The sequence below is a fragment of the Sardina pilchardus genome, chromosome 24, assembly GCF_963854185.1.
Source record: "Sardina pilchardus chromosome 24, fSarPil1.1, whole genome shotgun sequence".
Taxonomy (NCBI): Eukaryota; Metazoa; Chordata; class Actinopteri; order Clupeiformes; family Clupeidae; genus Sardina; species Sardina pilchardus.
Window position 1 is genome coordinate 26,591,838 of NC_085017.1, and position 22,411 is coordinate 26,614,248.

General features: G+C 42.4%; 1 protein-coding gene across 2 annotated transcripts; it reads right to left on the minus strand.

Annotated features, from left to right (window-relative positions):
- Positions 1 to 1,819: 1,819 nt before the first annotated feature.
- pdcd6ip (programmed cell death 6 interacting protein) lies at positions 1,820 to 20,583 on the minus strand. 2 transcript variants are annotated; one of them, XM_062528817.1, is made up of 18 exons: positions 20,269 to 20,583; positions 17,627 to 17,675; positions 16,599 to 16,668; positions 16,011 to 16,138; positions 15,402 to 15,555; positions 13,632 to 13,732; positions 13,055 to 13,171; positions 10,246 to 10,468; positions 9,442 to 9,565; positions 7,869 to 8,046; positions 6,760 to 6,871; positions 5,885 to 6,054; positions 5,223 to 5,471; positions 4,416 to 4,550; positions 3,932 to 4,026; positions 3,691 to 3,817; positions 3,409 to 3,596; positions 1,820 to 2,864 (listed from the first exon to the last, which is right to left on the minus strand). In XM_062528817.1, exons 1-18 carry the CDS (start codon positions 20,472 to 20,474, stop codon positions 2,684 to 2,686), a joined length of 2,607 nt encoding a protein of 868 aa, XP_062384801.1. In that variant the 5' UTR covers positions 20,475 to 20,583; the 3' UTR covers positions 1,820 to 2,683. The 2 variants fall into 2 exon arrangements, with proteins under 2 accessions (XP_062384801.1, XP_062384800.1); XM_062528816.1 differs by having other exon boundaries at positions 13,055 to 13,186.
- Positions 20,584 to 22,411: the final 1,828 nt, after the last annotated feature.

A 22,411-nucleotide genomic window follows, 5' to 3' on the forward strand; every position in this document is an offset into this window, starting at 1 on the left:
AAGATTACCTGGCTGTTCAACTTGCTTTGTAACACATTGGCAGTGTTATGTTGAATTACGACCACAATAATAATGTTCAAAATATTTACTTGCATAGCCAGCTATTTGTCATGCTCATGAATATGTCTAAATGTCAGCTCATATCAAAGACAGGAATGCTTCTGTGTCAGACAACCAGATAAATCAACACAAACCAGACTGAGTAAATTTTAAGGGACATTACTCAATTACTTCAAAACTACTTTCACTTCATTTGTTTTAATGTCAAGAGTTTCCATAGAATGTGTTGACTCTTGAATTTCCCCTTGGGGATCAATAAGAAGTATCTATCTATGACACGTCTGAATGTTTTATCCACTGTTGATCAAATAGATTTCGCTATTACACTATCTTGAGCCATTTTCACTGAGACTGTGGAGCGAGCCATTTTTCAAATTGGACCGTGACTAGGTTGATGCCGTCAAGTTGGTGACCTGAGATAGCGACAAGCAAGACCTGATGACAGTCTGCACCGGAATGTCAAAGATCTGTGTGGACTGCAAAGGGTGCTCTGCCAAATGGTGGTGGTATGACATCAGAGGTCTATTTTCCCCACCCTGTTGGTCTCCTGCCTTCACTGGCCATTCAACACATTTGGGGCAGGGTTCAACATAAGCCATGGGCTGCTGGCTGGGGACGAGTAAAAGAGTATGTTGGGCAAGTTGGTTGACCAGTCAGTTTTTCCACCAGTGACCATCATGAGTCAGCTCAGCTGCTATATGGTTGAAACTAAGCATGTGAGGCTACCAACATAAAAGACTCTTCTCAACGTCTCGATCCTCGGGCTCGTTCCCACTGATCTATAAAGAATGATGGGGCGGCAACGATGGGATAGAGGACCGAGGAGAGACGTTGAGAAGAGTCTAATTAGGGAGCATTAGACACCTTCCACTGATTAACGTCCCACCTAAGACATGACACCTTCCACTGATTAACGTCCCACCTCAGACATGACCTCTGCCATGCTTAGTTATCACCCCCCCCCCCCCAGACAATGACTTGTGAATGTTATGTTCACACCAGCACGGACTCTGTAGATGGGAAACAAACATAGGCACTCCCATCCACTGAACACTTATTTCAGGCAATCAAAAACAGGGTGTGTTAGTTAGTGCTGGTGCACATGGCAATGGGAAGGCAAAACAATAACATAGTCATTGTCAAAAGGGGTTTTTGTTTAGTTGTTGAGTGCAAATATGAACAACATTTTTCCAGCATCCCTAATGCCCCCATTAATGCACCAATACCCAATTGTCACCCACAAGCAGCACCCAAGAGCATTCCAAAATCCCTGTGAAGTAAATGAATGACTTGTTACTATGCCAACATGAAAGTATGCCAGCTAACAAGCCATCCGCTTGACTCCCTCACTATCCCCAAAACAGCCTTTTTTGAACAGACATTCACTCATTACTACATACAGTGAAGTGACTTCATGTAGTATTTACAGTAGCACATGCACATCCACACATTAGGCCACTGATTAATTAATATTACATAATATTGTTTTTTATTGCTTAAAATTCCATAGTTATCGTTATTATATGACTGATTGAATGACTTTATTTACTATTCTCCCATATATTCAATATTTATTTAATTAATTAGGTTTGCTTGTACAGTGCTACTCTCTTTAATATAGTCTGAGCAATGTTTTGAATTTGTTCACTGCTAAATTAATTATCGAATTTGTTTTTGTTTGCATGTCACTTTGGTTGGACAAAGGCATCTGCTAAGTAGCATAACCGTTAACCGCAACATAAGAAACCACTAGAGCAGCTGCTTTTAAGTCCAGATTTTAATCCCACATGAAAACATAAAAACTCAAACATAGTTGATTGTTAATCAAGTAATTACATCAGTGAAGCCCTCCAAAAGCTCTGACTAAAATGATGGATGTGATGCAACAAAAAGAACAGCAATAAAGAACTTTTATAATAAGACGGTTCCTCCCAACAATGATCAGCATGTACACAAACTTAGAAACTCCCACTAGAATATACTGCTTACTTTCCTATGTGATTATACTCCTTCAAGCAAGTTAGGGTGCACTGAAGTATTTAATATAAAAATAAGACGCATGCCCCAAAAGAAGCGCCTTTCTAACTTTGGACGTCAGTGAAAGAGGAAGGGGGGGCAGGGAAGGGAAGGAGACTGGGCTGGGCTTAAAGAAGTTTGTGGATTCTGAAGAGGGAGAGTAACGGTCAGCATTACGTTGTTCACATGCAGCCAAAAAAAAAATGAACAAAACAACAAAAACTTGTGGTTCAGAGGTAGCTCCACATTTGGGGAGAACTCGTTCTTTACAGGGCAGATAAGAGGAGTGTTAGGGTTTTTTTTTCAGGGTTTAGCGTGAGGGGGTTCGAGAACATAAAAGTAATTATTGCTGGGATAGCAGGGCTGTGTCTGTGGCGAAGTTATTAGGGTAGTAGTCGCACGGATGTGGATTAAGGTACAAGGCGTCGTGGAAAAACACCATGTCAAGTCATTAGAGCTCTGCAAGTTATTGTGGTGTAAGAAGGTAGATGTGGGTTAGAAGGCAGGCCTCAGGGTGTTTAGGGGGGTGTGAGTCGTGGTGTCGGGGCCCAGACCTTGAGGGATTCGGGGTAAAGTTTTAAAGGGTAGGAGAGACTGGTAGAAGTGCTTATTGCTGTGGGTAATAAGGCTGCTGTTGCCCAGCCTGCTGAGGGTAGGGGTAAGGTTGCTGGTTGGGAGGGGCTGCTGGGTAGCCTCCCTGGGCAGGTGGCGTCTGATACGGCATGTAGGGCACTCCGTACTGACCCTGATACATGTACGGGTTGTAGCCCATTGGCATCTGGTAGTACCTAAGACACAAGAAGACAGGCAAGCACTCAGGCACACTACACATTACTATTGGAAATGGAGCGTACTGTACACGATTTGTGAAGAGTGAAGTCAAGGGTGTTTATAAGTGGTTCAATAGTGATACGTGAAGTACTGTGATGGAATAGCGAACACTTGATTAACAGGCGTGACCAGCTCTGTTTGTCTGTGTGTGTGTGTGTGTGTGTGTGTGTGTGGTCAGTGTGTTGCGAGCACAGCTGACTCAGCTGGATGAGGTCAAGTAGTACTGTGATGGAATAGCGAACACTTGATTAACAGGCGTGACCAGCTCTGTTTGTCTGTGTGTGTGTGTGTGTGTTTTACCCTGGGTATCCCTGATAGGATGGGTATGGGGTGTGTGCGCGTGTGTGTGTGTGTGTTTTACCCTGGGTATCCCTGATAGGATGGGTATGGTGTGTGTGTGTGTGTGTGTGTGTGTGTGTGTATGTTTTACCCTGGGTATCCCTGATAGGATGGGTAGGGTGTGTGTGTGTGTGTGTGTGTGTGTGTGTGTGTGTGTTTTACCCTGGGTATCCCTGATAGGATGGGTATGGGGGTCCTTGGGCTTGAGAAGCTGCAGGAGCCACTGGTGGCGGGTTGCCTCCGGCTGCAGCGGCAGGAGCGGAGCCCGGGGGGCCGCTGGCCGCCTGTGGGGTGACGCTCGGGGGAGGAGGTCTGGCAGGCGGAGCCGCTTTGGCCGGGGTCGTCTGGGGCTAAAAGGACACACACGAGCGGTTAAACCAACCCACCTGGTCTTCACCGGAATGTTCCCAAACGGGACGGACCGTGCTCTGGGTCTGTACTCACAAAAACGGTCCGCGGAGCTGGAGTCGGGTTCGGGGCAGAGGCGGGGTTTGTGCTGGGAGCGCTCTGATAGGCTGGAACGTTGAAGGATGGGGCGCTGGGCTCGCGGGCAATACTCTGTTGCAGCTCTCTGCGACACACAGAAAGGAGCGTCACTCGACAAATCACAATCTCATCGCGTCACAAGTGCGTCATGGACATATAACTAAAGACACGCACAGACATGAATATTCCGAGTTCTTACTTGAGAAGCTCATCCCGCTCGGTCTTGCGGGCGAACACAATGTCACTGCACTTGTTCTGGAACTTCAGCAAGATCTCTGTCAGGTCGTTATAAAACTGGAGGGGAACGGGAGATGAAGAGAGAAGAGAGAAAGGAAGAGGGGACAGAGAAGAGAGAAGAAGAGAGACAACCGCGTGAAATTACTGCATATTTAGCGCGCCTATTTGCATCTGTGTGCTTGTCTCTTATGTAATGAAAGTAACTGGGTGCGTTTGCGGCATAAGTGCCCTCTCCTTCAGTGCTCAGCTTAGCTCAGTGTTTGTTCGTAAGAGGCCTGGGCTATTTGCACAGCTACAAGAGCACCAGATGACTAAATAAAAATAGTTTTCTGTGTACGGCTGCATCGTTTCCAAACTTGAGGGGAATTCGTATGTGTACTTTTGGATAGAAACGTTCAAGTCAGCACGGACACCGAATGGTCAACGATCCGTTCTCGGCCATGTACCTTGGTGCCCTCCTTCAGGTTGCTGGAGATCTCGGTGTAGTTGTCGTGAGCCGTGGCGAGCTTCTTCAGGACCTCCTCTCTGGCGTTAGCCTCGTTGGTGGACTGCTTAAGTGCGGAAAACTCCTGGTGGGAGGTCTGCCAAAGAGAGAGGGGAAACACAGTGAATGACTTAACCCTGGGGGTGGACAACACACCTCTGCCGCATGCCTGGGGTTTGGGTGGGGTAGGAGCTGTGCCTTTAGAAAGCTTCTCCTGTCTTTGTGCAAATTCGTCTGGGCATTGAGTCTCTGAGGTTAAAAGTCTACACGCTAGGGTTTTCAAATGATCAAACATGGTCTTGATTAATTGGCAGACTCTAAGAATCGGTGGTGAGTAGCCGAATAATTGACATGAGCAAGTAATGTGATCAAACAATGACACATTCAATTTGTTTGCACTGCATCTTGAATACTGCACTTAACCTACTTAAAGTGTGAACACTAGGAACTGCATGGCTGACTACAAAACTGATTTACAGGTACAACAAGGAGATGACTCAATATCAGTATTATCAACAAGCTAATCATTGCCCTATCAATAGCAACTGTTTGGGACAGCATGTGTGCAACTGTCCTCAATCCAGGATCAGATTACCTGAGCCGCTTACTCAGCAGGCTACAGACTCTCACCCCTGAGTGATGTTTTTACTCTGCGAGTGTGACAGCGGCTTCGTGGTGGCACGGTCCAAATTTGGGACTTAGTGAACCCATTCAAGCGTGCACGTTTGAAACGGTCGGATGAGCCCTGGCTGTGAGCGAGCGAGCGCACCTGTATCTTGGCGAGGAGCTCCTCCTGAGACCGCAGGCTCTTCTGGACGCGCTCCGTGTGGCTGCCATAGTGTGTCTGTAACGCGCCGGTGCTGAGGGCCTCCTCGTTGATGGCCCCGTCCTGAGCCAGGGCGGTCAGGAAGGAGGATGAAAGGTCAAAGGTCACGGCCTTGACCTCTCCCTCCAGGGCTTCGCGCTCCTGCTTGACCTCGTCCAGCTGAGTCAGCTGTGCTCGCAACACACTGACCACCTACACACACACACACACACACACACACACACCTTAGTCCCTCAAAAAACATTTAGACACGTACATGACAACAGAAAACATGCTCCCTGCTCCATTCTCAGTAAAAACGAACATATCACTACAAGAAACTACATGAAACTACATGAAAAAAGGGAGTTCACCGTGTGTGTGTGTGTCTCAGAGAGAGAGAGAGCGACAGAGAGTGTGTGTGTGTGTGTGTGTGTGTGTGTGTGTGACTATGCTTGCAAGGTAAGCAACCTTTTTTTTTAATTGTGTTTGTGATTATATGTGACTTGTACTATTCTACCTGCTGCACAACAAATTGCTTCACTTTGGGGAAAATAAAAAGTAGCCTGACTTGATCCCATATAGACACACGTATGAGAGCACGATAAACTAGCAGGCCTGCATACCTCGCTGCCCTGTAGTGTCTTGGTGGGGTTAGCAGAGGGAATGGCAGAGTTGAGCTCGTTCTCGGGGCGGCACAGGAGCGCGATCATCTCACAGTGGGTGTTGAAGCGCTCGCGCACCACCTGGTCAGCGGACACCGCCTTGTCCAGCACACTGCTGAAGTTGGCTCCCTCTGGAGGGGCGCGGAGGGAACAGGGAAAAGGAACAGGTGAGCTACGCAGGTGGAGCACAGTGGCATTTGACTCAAGGGATACATCTGCATACCTTAATTTCCCCCGAGTATTAGCCGCTGCTTATACATTGATTTTGCTAAATTTCTTCAGCTATGAGGTTAATACAGGGGCCAGTTAAAATGGTGTTAATATGGTTATGTTTCCTTATAACTTGCATAAAACACTGTCCTGCGGCTTATACACAATGCGGCTTATATGTGGGAAATTACTGTACTTGCTATTTGCACTGCATAATTTCACAGCTACTTTTGTCTCTTTTACAACACGTTTTTTAACAACTAGTTTGTAGTTGTTTATGTAAAGCACACTGAATGACCTCTGTGTATGAAATGTGCTATACAAATACACTTGACCTGTATTACTTTGTGTACTAGGTGCAGGTGTTATGTGTGCTCATGCAAGCTTATCTGGGACTGCGTTTATACCTGTTCTGAGGGGTTTGTACAGGTCACCAGAGGTTATGTGTGCTCATGCAAGTTTATCTGGGACTGCGTTTATACCTGTTCTGAGGGGTTTATCTGGGACTGCGTTTATACCTGTTCTGAGGGGTTTATCTGGGACTGCGTTTATACCTGTTCTGAGGGGTTTATGTGGGACTGCGTTTATACCTGTTCTGAGGGGTTTATGTGGGACTGCGTTTATACCTGTTCTGAGGGGTTTGTACAGATCACCAGAGGGCGTTCTGTTCCAGCGTTGGTTGAATTTGGCCCTCAACTCACTATCTGTGGCCTCCTCATCGTTCAGCATCTTCAGAGACTATAGACAATACAAACATGTACATGTATACATCACACACTCAACATACTGTGACGTGGATCATGTGGGCACATCATAAAACTCACTTCCTCCATGTATCATTTCATATTTTCATGTTATGTGAACAACTGCAGTGTGGTAAAAGCAGCACCTAAAGCAATGGATGCCAGGCTTGTGCAAAATTCAGAATTGAACTGAGAATGACTCTCAGTCATGACTAAATTCCAACTAAATTCTTGAGTTTGAATTTAATTTGAATTGATGTCAAATACAGGATGTAGAATTACAATTTCAACATGAATTGAAGGAAGTAGAATTCAATGAAATTCATATACAGTACATAATATAAGGGTAGTGTTTAACAATGAAGCTTCACATTATATGTCAGATATGATTGCATCAAACACACAACTTATAAATTAAAACAGTAACCAATTGCATTTTCAGTAATCTGCCCAAAACTGAGTGTATATGAGATTCAACACATACTATCTCTTGTGAAACTATTGAATTGCCATGAATTCAACTCCTTTTGAATTTTGCACAAGCCTGATGTATGCAGTCTCCATAGTTTTGGTAAGGCGGTCATTAAGGACATTTCACTTTCAGTGTTCTTAAAACTTAACACACCAGTAACTATTTTCTGAAATATCTGGGAAATGTGAAATAGCACTAAGAAACAAGACTGTTCTATCATGCTTCACCCCATTAACGCTAGCCGACAGCTAAGACATGGTCTGAAAACTGTTATATAACAGGAAGTACATAGTAATTAAAAAAGCGACATAGAATTTATCTTGGAAGATAAAAAAAAATCATGAGAGCACTGCCAGACATAAAACCGATTCATTTGTTTTAAATGGAGGACTTGTTCTTCCAGGTGAGTTTTTTTTTTATATATATGCGCAGCAGTGTTGACATGTCATATACAACCCTTGCATGAGATAAACAACCCTTAACCCCTATCCCGCATCTGCTGATCTCACGTGCGTCTGACCTCATCGAGTATCTCTCGGTTGCGCGTGAGAAGCTCCGGCAGCTCCTTGATTAGCATCTCCACGCTCTGCAGTCCGCCCTGAGCCATCACCGCGCGGGACTTCTCCAGGATGGACTGGGGCACCGAGTCCCCGGACAGGTCCTCCAGAGCCGCCGGCAGGTTCAGAGATGCCAGGACGCTGGGGACGAACACAATCAGGCAAGGAATCAACACGCGGCCGGTCGAGAACTACCGTCATTTCCTGACTATTAGCCGCGGCTTATACATTGATTTCGCTAAATTTCTTCCGCTATGAGGTTAATACAGGGGGGCAGTTAATACGGTGTTAATATGGTTTTGTTTCTTTTAACTTGCATAAAACACTGTCCTGCGGTTTATACACAATGCGGCTTATATGCAGGAAATTACTGTACAACCCCCGATTTTCCCTTATTTAGTTGCAAAAAGGACACAGACAATGTATACTGTATATGACTGACATATCAAATATTGGAAAGTGATTTAACCATTTCATTAACATTATGTGCTCATTTTGAATTTGATGCCAGCAACCCGGCTCAAAAATGTTGGCACAGGGGGAAACAAAAGGCTGGAAAAGTTGTGTAATGAAAGAAAACGCAAGGAGGAACATTTCATCACTAATCAGGTTAACGGACACCATGACTGGATATATAAGAGCATCTCAGAGAGACATCATCTCTCAGAGATGAGGATGCGGAGGTATTCATCTCGCTGTGAAAGAATAATACTACTCAACATGAAATTGCAAATATCGGAATTTCATCATCCAGAGTAACATAATTAAGATATTCAGAGAGCTAGAGAAATCTTTGTAAACAAGGCACAGGGTTGAAAAACAATGATCTTCACTGCTTTAGATGGCACAACATTAAAAGCAGAACCACTGGTTAAAGCTCTACCATGCAAAGGAGAGACCATATTTAGCATCCAGAAACGCTGCGGTCTTATCTGGGCCCAAGCTCATTTAAGATGGACTGCAGCATAGTGGACAAAACATTCTGTGGTTAGGGCAATCAGCATTTGTTGGAAATCATCGACTCTGCATCCTCTAGGTTAAAGAGGAGAGGGATCATCCAACTTGTCATTAGTGCACGGTTCAATTCAGAGAGCTGTAATCCTATATCGGGCAAAACTGGGACAACATTTCATTCTCAAAACTCCAGCAACTGTTCCTCTCATATACCAACAGTCTGCAAGCATTTGGGAACTAAGTACATATATATATATATAAGTATCTATATACTCTTTTGATCCCATGAGGGAAATTCGGTCTCTGCATTTATCCCAATCCGTGACTTAGCGAACACACCCAGCACACAGTGAACGCACAGCGAGGTGAAGCACACACTAACCCGGAGCAGTGAGCTGCCTGCTCAACAGCGGCGCTCGGGGAGCAGTGAGAGGTTAGGTGCCTTGCTCAAGGGCACTTTAGCCGTAGACTGGTCGGGGATCGAACCGGCAACCCTCCAGTTACAAGCTCGAAGCCTTAAACCAGTAGGCCTCACGGGCCGGCTGCTCAAAGGAAAGGTGAGGCATCACAGTGGTCACTCACCCGTTGCAGAGGTTAGTGGCTTCTCTCAGGCTGCCGACCAGTCTGTTGACCGTCTCGGCCTTCCTCTGGTTGGACACGCTCACGGATTGCTGCACTGCCATGGGAACCATCTTCTCAAAAAGATCTAGAAACACACACACACACACACTTTAATGCTTGACTCAGATTCACAGATCCAAACATTGAAGGAAGTGAGCTACACACTTAGGCAGGTCAGAAGGTCACAGAATGCATTGTGCTTTGTTCTTTCTAAACTACATGATTACGCACGCACGCACGCACGCACGCACTCTACAGACTAAAAACATAACATGCCAGGGACACAGTGTATTGGGTGGGGTATACCAAATAGTAGGCTACATGATGCTTGAAGCAATACAGTTAGTTGAGGTCTGCACAAGTTCCTAGCCACAAAGCACAGCCCTGAGTGCATCTTCGTGTAGACCTACAGTGTACAAATGCACTGGACATCACACACCCACTCAATTGCCACTTCATCATTATGCCCCCTAGAGTTCCAAAAGCTTTGTAAGGGTAAGAGCTTGGCACCCGCAGCCACTTGTAGCAGTACTTAGGACAAACGACTGACAGAATCATAATTGTGTCTATTTCCTATGTCCACTGTTGAGCACTCAACAGTTACTGTAGTGCGTGTCGTTTTGTTGAAAGTGCCAGTACTGCTTTAGCGTGCATGCTGTTACTGGATGTAAATGGGAAGCTGAATCTCCCTGTGAGGTACAGTGCAGTGGAATAAAGTGGAATGAAAGGACTGTGGATGAGATATTGATTTCTCTTTTGTTTTACCGGTAAACTTCGGGCTGAGAGGGTTCTGGATGGCGGTGGCCTTGACGAGGGTTGCCTTGCCGATGTGCTCGAGGTCCTTGAGCTCAGGCACCCGGTCGTGGTAGATGAAGTCGTTGTCTTTCTTTGCAGCGGTAAGAGCTCTGTTAACGCGTTCTGACAGATCCTTGACATTGACATACTCGTCATAGCGTGATGCAACCGTTTTCACCAGCTCAGTAGCATGCTACAGAAATATAGAAAAGCACAAAGATAAAGTTAAACAAGAGATATTCTATGATGAACCAAGCTAATGACAATTCAGTATTACATGACATGAAATTTGTAATCTGAATTTGAATATCCTTTGCATTCATAATGGACAATGTAAACCGCTGCATAACTACACAACCCTGTGAGAAAGTTCCACAAAAGTGAAAAAGATCTTCTGTCCACATCATTTTCTTTACCTAATGTATCTATAAATTGCAGGAATATCTGTCTGTCTGTATGTGTGTGTGTCTGTTATTTGCATATCTCTCGAACCGATGTTCCGATTGATTTCAAACTTGACAGGTGTCTACGGGCACGAGTAAATGCAGTGCTAAATTTGACGTGGTTCGGATAAGAAATCAACAAACAGCTTGATGGTGTTTTAAGCCCCCAACGTCGTCTTCCAGGCAGCGCTGCCACCGTCGACCCTAACCCTAACCTTAACCCATGCCTAACCCTAGTGCCTTCCAGGCAGCACTGCCTTGAAGACAACGTTGGGGGCTCAAAACACCAAGAAACCAGTAAATATATCAGTAAAAGAAGCACACATTGGCTTTCGTTGCTCTATAGCCACTCCCCCTCTCAATCACACCGCACTAGGCTAAGCTAGACAAGCGGGCCTTTTGGCAGAATTGAATCTGCAGTTAAAAAGTTAAACGAGATCTGTGGGTGATTATCATGTCTGACCTCAACAATAAAGACCCCCTGAATGTGGTGTGCTTGCATTGAAATGAATCAGCGGATTTCGCTAAATAACGTTTGCTTGCATTAAAATGAGTCAGCGGATTTTGCAACAACACGCCAACAAACAGGTATGCAGTGACTATTCAAATCTATGCAAAACATGATGTGCAATAAACAAACACTTTGAATAGCCCAGGCTTCTTTGGACAGTCTTTAGACTTTAGACTGAATAAACAACGACAATTCCGATTGCAAGGTTCCAAATCAAAACAGAATGTCACACATGGAAGAGACCAGATCGTTTGCAAATTTCAAATGATGATGCATCATTTCACAAAATAATGTATTTGTTTTCTCCATCATTAAGTTATTCAATGGGCTAAACAAACATATAGTCTTAACTCAAAGCTTTAGGCTTCTGTAATTTTGATCAGCTATAGACAACGAGTGGCAGACAGAGTGTGATGTTACTTATAGGCTACCAGCGATTGTTTTCACATCATTGCAAATTTCATATGATGATGCATTTTGTGCCTTTACAAAATATACAGATACAGTGAGGAGAAAATGTATTTGATACCATGCTAAAGTTGCCTAAAAAGAGGATTATAAAATCATCATTTGACAATTGATCTTAATGCCTTAATTAAAAAAATGAGTAAAAATAAAACCGCTAAGAACACCAATTTTCTTTGTGATTAAAGAATGTATCGTAAATAAATAAATGTTCTTCCTAAATGCTAGGGGGAAGGAAGTACTTGACCCCCTGTGTAACCCTATGGGAATTTAACACATAGGGTTAACATAGGGGCAGGCAGATTTTTATTTTTAAAGGCCAGCTATTTCATGGATCCAGGATATTATGCATCCTGATAAAGTTCCCTTGGCCGTTGGAATTAAAATAGCCCCACATCATCACATACCCTGCACCATAGTTAGAGATTGGCATGGTGCTTTTTCCAGTAGGCTTATTAGCCTGTTTGATGCTCATTGAGCTCAATGCAAATCAAACAGGCTAATAGGCCTACTGGAAAAAGCACCATGTCAATCTCTAGCTATGGTGAAGGGTATGTGATAATGTGGGGCTATTCCCAAAGGCCAAGGGAACTTTATCAGGATGCATAATATCCTGGATCCATGAAATAGCTGGCCTTTAAAAAATAAAAATCTGCCTGCCCCTACTGTATGTTAACCCTATGTGTTAAATTCCCATAGGGTTACATGGGGGGTCAAATACTTCCTTCCCTTAGCATTAAAGGAAAACTTTTATTTATTTACGAAACATTCTTCAATCACAAAGAAAATTGGTGTCCTTGGCGGTTTTATTTTTACTCATTTTTATAATTAAGGTATTAAGATCAATTGTCAAATGATGATTTTATATTCCTGTTTTAGCATGGTATCAAATACATATGCTCCTCACTGTATACACCAGGCACCTACAAATATACACCTTCTGGTTGGAAGTATATTTGTATTAATGTATTTTGATGAGCAAATCTTAAATTGCTACAACACAATTCCCTTATACACCATGACTCTGATCCTTTCATTTGATGTGCTTCATCATTTTCGGCTCTGAGTAGACATGGACCAACGGAGTTGCTGCTGGATAGATCACCACACCATTACAAAACACTGAGCCACCGAGAGGTGAGAAGTGCCAGGAAAGAAAACTTCAAATGAGATAACCTGTCTGACAACAACTCACTGACATTTGTCGGAAGTTTCAAATAACAAAGTGGAAGTCACTGGCATATAGCCTGCTATGTGCCTCGAGTAGCTGTGTGGTTACCAGCTGCTTGCACACACACACACACACACACACACACAGAGACACAGAGATACACACACACACACACAGAGTCTCACTCACTTGCAGACGAGCAATCTCCTCTCCGAAGCGCTTCTTCTGATTGGCCAGGGCGGCCTGGTGCAGTTCGGCGGTGGCCTGCATCATGCAGTGTTTGGCAGCCAGGACCGGGAGCACCTCCTGGAAATAAAAATACTGACCAGGGAGAGCACCACGGCAACAAACACCACGGCAACCACCAAAACAAGCAAGCAAGCAAACAGACGTCGCAGCAATCACAAGAGGAGCACAGACACACAGCATGGGGTACAAGAAGAGAGAGAAGAACAAGAAGATCAGCGCAAAAACCCCAAACACTCACACGCATGCCCCCTGAACCATCCCCTCAGAAAACACACACACACACACACACATATGCACTCACTTGTATGATTCTTGTTCACATGTATGATTGAAGTTAGTTACCGTAATTTCCAATGAGAGTATATGATGAGCCCGTACATTAGGTAGGACAGTCTAAAAATATGTATAATACTAATACTAATACTATACTAATACTAATACTAATATCTATAAGTTTGTGTGGTGGAGTGTGCGTGCGTGCGTGCGTGCATGCAAGTGTCACTGTGAGTGCACGAACCTTAGGAAGATTTTCTTTATACTGGCACTGCTTAAATGCATCGCCGTAGAAATCTGCAGCCTGGTTAGCCAGTTTAGCTATAATGGCATCCTTCATCTTGTCTAAAGAAACACATAAATATACGCAGACACAAAATTAGGAACGCTGCGTATCATTGCCATGGTAGTGCTCCAAGTTACAGTTATGATTTAGTTGTAGTAGCTAACACATTCTTCCCTTCTTAGCCCCAGAACTTTTTGCAGTGGGAAATTTCACAATTTTTGTTGGTCCTGAGTCCTGTCACTTAAGAATAACAATACAAGTCTCGAAACAACCATTAATCATTAACTATTGGCCTATACTAACACACTGTACTTTGAACAAGCTTCCACTTCCACATGCTACATCTGCAGAACAAACTTCCCTCTAATTATTCTCATCCTCCTTCATATATACCATAAGAGATAGCCGTTCCTAGACCAGGAGTTCCCAACCTTTTTGGGCCAGTGACCCTACTGATGATGTCATAAAACAGCGACCAATCATTCACAATGTGAGAGAGAGTGCATCTAATCTCTGCTGTGACATCCAGTTGAGAGTGGTATTTCCCCAAATGTCCTAGCTAGCTCATTTGTTTGTCTGACTAATTCGCCTGGTTGTTGAGGCACTTGGAAGCAATCAAAGTAGCAAAGTTGTTTTTCCAGCTTTGAAGCACTCAACGCATTATTGCCCATGATGATCTCATGTGGAATGTGCAAGTTTATTTTTAGACTACATAGCTAGATTGTAATGAAGGCTCCAATTACTTACTCAACTTGGATATCATGGGGGTTTTCATATTTAATACATATCTAATTTAAAATAATTAAATTTAATACATTATATATGCGGTATAAAGTAGGCCTGCTGGTCAATTGTAAGATTCCCAATATCTCAGTCGACCCTCTATTTCTCTATAATATGATGACTTTCCTCCAAATATGAAAAGATCCCCTGACAGTGTGTGGAACAAACTTTATCAAAATCCCTTGATATTCCAGAAATTCCATGACCCGTGGGAGCCCTGTTGTATATGCCTGTGAAAAGCTCAGATGAATAGCACTAAATACTTCAACTCCCTTGTGAAATCACCGCATGGATGACATCTGGCATAATTCGACTTCCTGTCCTGTCCTTTCCAAACCAAACCGCATGACAAAGCAGAAAGTCTTTGGCAAATGCGTGGTGTGGACAGTATATTATGGGAACCGCCTCATCTCATGACTTTAGACTTCTACTTGATTCTTTACCTACCAGGCTGAGCACTACATGACATGAAATACACACTAAATTGAGAGGAAATCCTGGGTGCAATACAGGACCGTGTCCCAAAAAACAGGATGTCTGCTTATGTCCATTCTTCTATAATGAGCGCGATTACATGCACACTAAAAAAAACGATGACTGGCAATGATAGAGTAACTGGAATAATCCATTTAAGGTGCATACACAAGAAATCAGAATACTGACAGAAACCTGGGTGTGCTAAACAGATTTTTCATGAACCGATAATGAATCAAGTTTTTTTTTCCATTAACATGAGCACTTGAATTACCAGATAACAACAAAACCGTGATAATAATCAGTTTTTCAGTGTGCATGCAAACACGCTCAATGATTCACTGTGTAACATGGTTACAATCACAAAGTTTCACTATTGCCATGTCCATTTCGCATGACTGCACAAGTAGCGTCTAACATTTAATACAGGCTTGAGATATAGAGTAACTTGTGTAGAGGAAGATGCTTTACCGGAGGTGGCTTTGATGCAGAAGACTTCCTGAGCCTGAGCCAGCATGATCTGACCGAGGGTGCTGGCAGTCTCGGGGGAGATGTCCATGGTGGGCTCCCGGGACAGCATAGATAACACAGTGTCTTTTATGTGTGCAAACGCACCACTGGCGAGCTACAGACACAAAAGCAGGGAGGAAGGTGTCAGTTTACTTGAGTCTGTGGGGCTTCTGTGAGGCTGTTCCAACAGGTCATTTCATTCTTACTCTACAGTATGCGATTGTCTGATATACTGCTGAATGTGTTAGAGCAAAGGGTTGTTCACACCAGGAACGATAACCAGAACCAGAACGATAAAAGCGTCCACACTGACCGACGATAAGCAACGTCTCTCTCTCCTCGTGTTTTGAATGTGATGGGATCTGATTGGCTGTTTACTTTGTATCGTTCCAAAAGTGATCACGAACGATATTGTTCTTCAAGTCGTTATAGTTTATGTGTGAACGTCCTCATTTATGTTTTTTAATTTTTTATAGCTATCGTTCTTGGTGTGAACGGGCCTTAAGATAAAGAAATGGTAGTGTGAGTGCACACATTTTTTTATCTCATTGGTTTTATCTTCAAGCTCACCTGATAGTTCTTGGCAGCAGCCTTTAGCCCTTCATCACTGTCCAGGTTCTGTTCTGAGGCAATCTGACTGGCCAGAGCTCCAATGTTGAACAACACGCAGGTCTTCTCATAGCCCAAACACGCCAGGGCTGCCCAGACCCATAGGAAAACAGAAAAGACAATGACGACCACACCCCTATCAGTAAACAGCCTGCTCCAAAGGGTCCCTCTGACATATAGGTACCATAAAAGAAATATGTCATGTAAGTGATGATTCATCCGTTCCAACCAGTCAGGCTTTACACCGTCAACACTCATCTCAAATGATTAGTGTGACAATTGTGGTAGCAGATTTCAACCAGCTAAATATAGACTTCTCTTGATACAATCAATGCAACGTTCATAATTATATGATTGTGCCATTTTGTTAACAACTATATTGAACTGAACAGTATTCTTCTGGTCAGGAGCTTGCATAAATATCATTACGTTTGCCAAATTCATTATTAATGAGTGATTAAACCTTTTGTAGTCATGAGTTGCTTCACAGTTGATTATTAATAAAAACATCCTCATTGTGTGTACACTGTATGCATGACTGAGTCTCACCAAGTTTAACAGAACCCCCAAAGAGTGATCCTTTATCAAACGCATCCTTCCAGGTGAACGTGAGACAGAGCTAAAGAAAAAGGCAATACATATGCATTAATCGTCATCGGCAGAGAATTTCAGGTGGATGGTCCACAATATAACAAACAGCTATACTAAAATGTACCTACATTTGAAGCGCAAGTGCATGACATTTCTAAAATAAAAATAAAATAACATTTGCTTTGCAGACTTCTTTACCCTAGGTAACTGGATCACACACAGGCCAGTTTGAGATAACTGCTCAGTATGCCAACCACATATCAGCGCACATTATTTAGGTGGGTTGTTATCAGATATGAAAACACAGCCACCAAAAGAGAACACAGAAATGGCACTCTGGGGGTGGATGGGTAAGTAACAGACAAGATGTAAAAGTAACTTTGAAATCTTGAATCTTGAATCAATATACTAGAATCCTCCTTTATCAACAATTTGTACACACAAATCTGTGCAAAATGGGTTAGCTTGACCATTCCTACCCGAAGAGTGAAATTTATGAACTTGAAAGTTAGGAATGTGCGTAAATATACGGATATCTCTGACCGTGTGTTTCAGTGTTTAGATGCATTTCATAACTCACCACCGGTAGGCGGTGGCTTTAAGTTTCTATTCTTTGGTCTCTTCTCCATTATTCCAGGGAGGGAATCAACTTAATCCATGTGGCTTTAAAAGGCATTATTTCATACCACACATAGTACTATACAATCGGAGGTGTTTCAGAATCCAAATGACGCAGAGCCTACATGAACGCAGTGGATAAGAATGTGTGGAATTTATCAACGCTGATTTCTAACTGGTGTGCCTTTGACCAGTGTACATTACATATTCTTTGTTCTACATTTCACTAGTTGGACTTGGAAACATTTAAAATCTTGAAACGTATCACTATTGATAAATGAGGTCCCAGTCATGAATATCTGAATAACTGTTAGTATGATTGAGTGTGTGTGTGTATGTGTGTGTGTGCATGTGTGGGGGGTTTTTACCTCTGGGAATGGAAATTTGGGCTCAACGACACAGAGTTGATCATAGTACCTGTAGGAAAGAGAATGTAGGTGACACTTAGTGAGGAGCATATCAGACTATCTGTCACAGCCACACCACAGTTTAGTTCCTTCTTCTGTAATACAGCCACAGACAGACAGACAGATCTATTTGGCTAACAAATCCTGAGAACCTTTCCTCTCCATGCAAATCAGCCTCCTGCTTGGCCCTCTCGAGACTTCCTCAGGAGAGATTCAGGGAGGAGTTACATTTACTAAACTAAATTGTTATACTGTATTATCAACATTGGTACAAATAATTAATTACACAAAGAGTTAGAAGTGGCAACTAGCACCATATACCTCAAGATCAAAGAGGTTGGACTAGATTGACCATTAGGCCTTTGTTTAATCATTAGTTCTTCTTGTAGTTATGTCATGTAAACACAACAATACGAACATAATTAATTCCCACGGTCCTGGGCAGACAGGGTCAGTAACACAAATCAAAATCATGTTGTTAATGTCAGAACTGAGATTTTAAAAAACAAAACAAAACAAAAAAACAATCCATGTTCACAAGTTCTAACTTCATGAGAGAACTCACTCACACATATTACTCACTATAGCATACAGATTGATCATGCAATTAGTGCATCAAGTCATCATGTTTCAGTCACTGAATTATTTATCAAATAAACACATTACTGAGAACTCCCACTGATTGTACCCATGAGTGTTTACTTGCAGTCAGAGATACACGTTTGTAACAGATCTATTCAAAGTACGCATTATGTGCACTAGTAGTGCAGCAAAAGCACCAGAACAGGTGCATCCTCTCCATCTCCAACGCATTCTTGAAGACCCAACTCTTCAGAGAGCACCTCCTCTCCTAACAGTTCTAACAACCCAAACATGCACCTCCCTTATCCCCTCCTTCTACTTCTTCCTCCTTCTTCTTCCACCACTATCTCCTTCAACTACACCTTGACTAGTACTGAAACTTCTGCCCCCTCCTCTACTCCTCTGGTAGTAGTATTTATTGTTGTAGTATTAATAATAATTACAGAAGGTCTCCCCTGCAGTGTACAGTAGCTTGAATGCCTATTCCTCGATGTCGTAAGTCGCTTTATGTAAAACTGTCTGATAAATGAATAAATGGAAATGTACAGTACTTCAGCATAATGCAATGATTGTCGAAGTTCCTAGGCATGTGCTACATGTCAACAATTGATATTTTACAGCAATTGTTCAGCCAAAAATACAAAAAAATGCCTTGAGATGACAACAGGGATTGGTTGAACATGATTGGTTGAATCAATGAGAGCCCTATGCATGTTAGGGGGGAGGACTCCTCTCACCACTTCCAACAGGCAGCACCTTGATGAAACACGTGACACCTGCCATTATGTTCCAGTTCACTAACCACACACTGTACACGTTTTTTGTTTTTTTGTTTGGAGAGAGATTAGAATGGAGAGTAGGGGGGTGATTAATGTGTATCCTGCATTTGAAACATTCTAAACCAATGCCTATAGATGACAATCAATTATCACAAAGTGTGTTGGTCACATTTAGGTTAAGAAGCGCAACTAATGTGGAAGCTAACAGGAAGCTTTGGAGGGAAGGAAGGAAGCTTAATGATAACATGGAAGGCAAAATCTAAAATGTAGGGCTTTGAATAATTCTAAATCGTTTTAAGTTGTCAGTGACAATGTGTCACTAGGAAGTAACAATAACGTTGTCTCCAGAGTGCATGCATGAGCCATGGCTGTGGGATCACCAGGAAGCTCTCACTATCTACACCCGGCTTCCACCTACATATCCTCACATGCAAATTACATTGTCATATATGGCAGACAATGACAGATTAGACAAGAGTAAGTGATGGCAATTTAGTGCCATACTTACTGATGGCACTGAAATCAAAATGCTCATTTGCCAACGCTTTCCAGCACATGCATTCACATTACAGCTGATTATGATCTGATGTTGACGATTGTGATTATTTCAAAGTGCTGATTTAAGTAATAAATAAACCTAATAATAAACCCTTATTTTCCGAGACCATCCAACATTACCATCAGAGAAGTACTCAACTGACAAACATTCAGCTAGCGGGATATGCTACTACCTAGCTTTGGGTGACAAGCGACTTCCTTGTGTAACGCGTAAGGTTACCGTTAGGGATGGTATGTAGACAAAGGTTGTGTTGATTCTTGGCAGGTTGTAATTCTACGACTAAGTTAGCCAAATACCTAACGTTACTTGATCAGTAAATTACTTTAGTAAATTAGGTGGACTAGCACTTAGCTTGTTTACAACAAGCACGAGATATTGCAGTTTATCCAACCAATAAAGAACATTCCAAACTTTGTTGTCACATCCGAACAAGAGACAGTCGATTGAAAACTCGTCGTTTCGATAGACTTAACGGCCAACAATGTCAGAAACCCACCCTAGTTTACAGGTAAATTGACCGTGATCATGGGTGCGGCGGCAAGTAGCTAACATACGTAACGTTAACATTACTCTATGCTAGCCATTTGGTTTACCACATAGAAAGAACTAGCAAAATAAAACACTTCATCCAGGTGTATAACTTGGAGAATGATCAGGAAAGTTAAGATTACAACAATGCTCACCGCAACAATATGTCCAAGGAGCTCTCGTGTTTGTCCAGGGGCCTCCCAAGAGCGCTTTTGCGCAGCTTATTGAGTTCCTCAACCGCACGTATATATTCAGCCTGTTCCTCACCAACTGGATACGTGGCTGTGACAAATTTCGATAATGGTTTCACTAAATCGACTTCCGTTGACTTTTTAAACGGGACTGATATAAACGTCGCCATTTTGGCGCGCCAAACTATCGTTTCTTTTTCAGTAAAACGCAAATCTACACCTGAAGAAACACAACAGTGGCTAACTTCCTGGGTACTGCTCCGTCTGGAACGTCAGAACAGTTACGTCATAGCAAAGGGTTGAGCGAGAATTTCTTGAATTTCCGGGTTCTAATTATATATGCCTAACAGAGGGCGCTAGTGAGTAAGTGCAAAGTGCGCACTTGTCTGTGGTGCGCGCTGGGCAGGGTAGCCTACTAAAACCATGCGTGAGGATCTTTTAATACCATACACAGTGAAAGTAAATTAAGAATACACACCCATTTTGGCTAAACCCTTTGAGATTATCGAAAGTTTTGTTTTCCTAGGCCTATTGATTGGACAAATAACGAAGATTAGCCTTAATTTTATCATAATGGCTAATTTTCATATCCAACAATTCATATTTACAGGCAGAGATCATATGCGTATTTATTTCAGACTATACATTCAGCCTACTCAGCACAGCACATTTACATCTGTAACAGCTTGCTTTATTTAATACTTTAGCATCCATAGCTCTTTGCTCCTCCACCTCCCATCAAACTGTAACTTGAAAGCCTTAAAAAAAAAATATATATATATATATATTAAAAATAAATAAAATAATGTGATTGAGATTTGTGCAAGCTTCAGAAATGTAAATCCACATGCTGTATTTTTTATGCTAGAGTAACAGCAATGTTATAAATATTCACTTCATCAAAACAAAATGTGCTTATAAGTGCATTTCATAAATGTGATAGCAATGGAATAGCAAATGTCTCTTATGTTTACTTAGGTTCACTCTAATATTCACACGTGTATGTTTACTCAAAAACATTGGTATTTGCACAATCCTAGATCTGTAATATCACTATGTGTCCTTATAGTTAAATGCAAAGTGCAAAGTCTAAGTCTAACTAAAGCTGTTGTAAATGCAACATACTGTATGTGCTAATTCAATGCAATGTGAGATATAGCCTTAGCGCAAACATTGGTGGGTCACCTCAACAGATCCCCCCACATACCAGGGGCCTTGAGTGTTTGGCTTAGGCTTAATACACTGTGTAATGAGGATAGGCTGATAGCATTTTCAAGTTCTTGTCCTCCGGTTGACCTATACCGTCTTCAATCGGTCATTTACACTCACCTCATGGCATCCTCATTATTAGTCTACAGGATCTTTGTGAAATGTTGTCAAGGACAAGGCTATTATTCTTGTAAACAACATTAAGTATTAAAATGTAATCGGTCTTATTGAGCATTGAAAGGGATCCTTAAGTTATATCTTACGATATATGGTTAAAGCTGATCTGTGTTTCCATCTGTATTGTCCTGCCTCAAATACAACATTATGCAAATTAAGGCTTTGTGAAGTTGGGCAAAAGAGAAGGAATGATTTATTTTAGTTGCTGATGTTTACTGATGTCATTCATTTAGTAATCATATCCAATCCAATAGAACAGGTCACTGGCACACAGCTGTGTGCCCAATATATGAGGAGCAGTTAAGGATGCGTTATGGATGTACTTGCCTAATTGGAACTCATTTTGCAATCTGGTGTGAAAGCTATTCAATTCATTAAAAAGATCACAAGGTGCCAAGGATGTATTTAAAATCAAATAATGTATATTGGCTAATTGAAGGAGCATGACTTATATTGTCATAATCTAGCCGCCTATCTATCAGGCCTATTACTTGCTTGGCAAATTGCTCATCATTTAGGCAAATTGCTCATATATAGGCCCAGTCAACACACAATTATGACTTGATGTCTGTGCAGTCAATGCGTATGGCTATGTAGTTTCTTTAGCAAGTAGGCTACCTCTCCATGAATAGGCAAATGAACACAAGGTAGCTGGATACAGGTAAATCATGGCATTACCTTTAGGCCGTCACAACTTTGCTCAGGTTAGGGAAATTGTGGT

What these genes read in the sequence shown, in the direction of transcription:
- pdcd6ip (XM_062528816.1), bottom strand. Translation starts at nt 20,474, where the DNA reads ATGGCGACGTTTATATCAGTCCCGTTTAAAAAGTCAACGGAAGTCGAT. An exon ending in CCAAATTTCCATTCCCAGAG is followed by an intron (nt 16,669 to 17,626) that starts GTAAAAACCCCC and finishes CTTTTTCTTTAG; the next exon opens with CTCTGTCTCACGTTCACCTG. An exon ending in GAGCGGGATGAGCTTCTCAA is followed by an intron (nt 3,818 to 3,931) that starts GTAAGAACTCGG and finishes TGTGTGTCGCAG; the next exon opens with AGAGCTGCAACAGAGTATTG.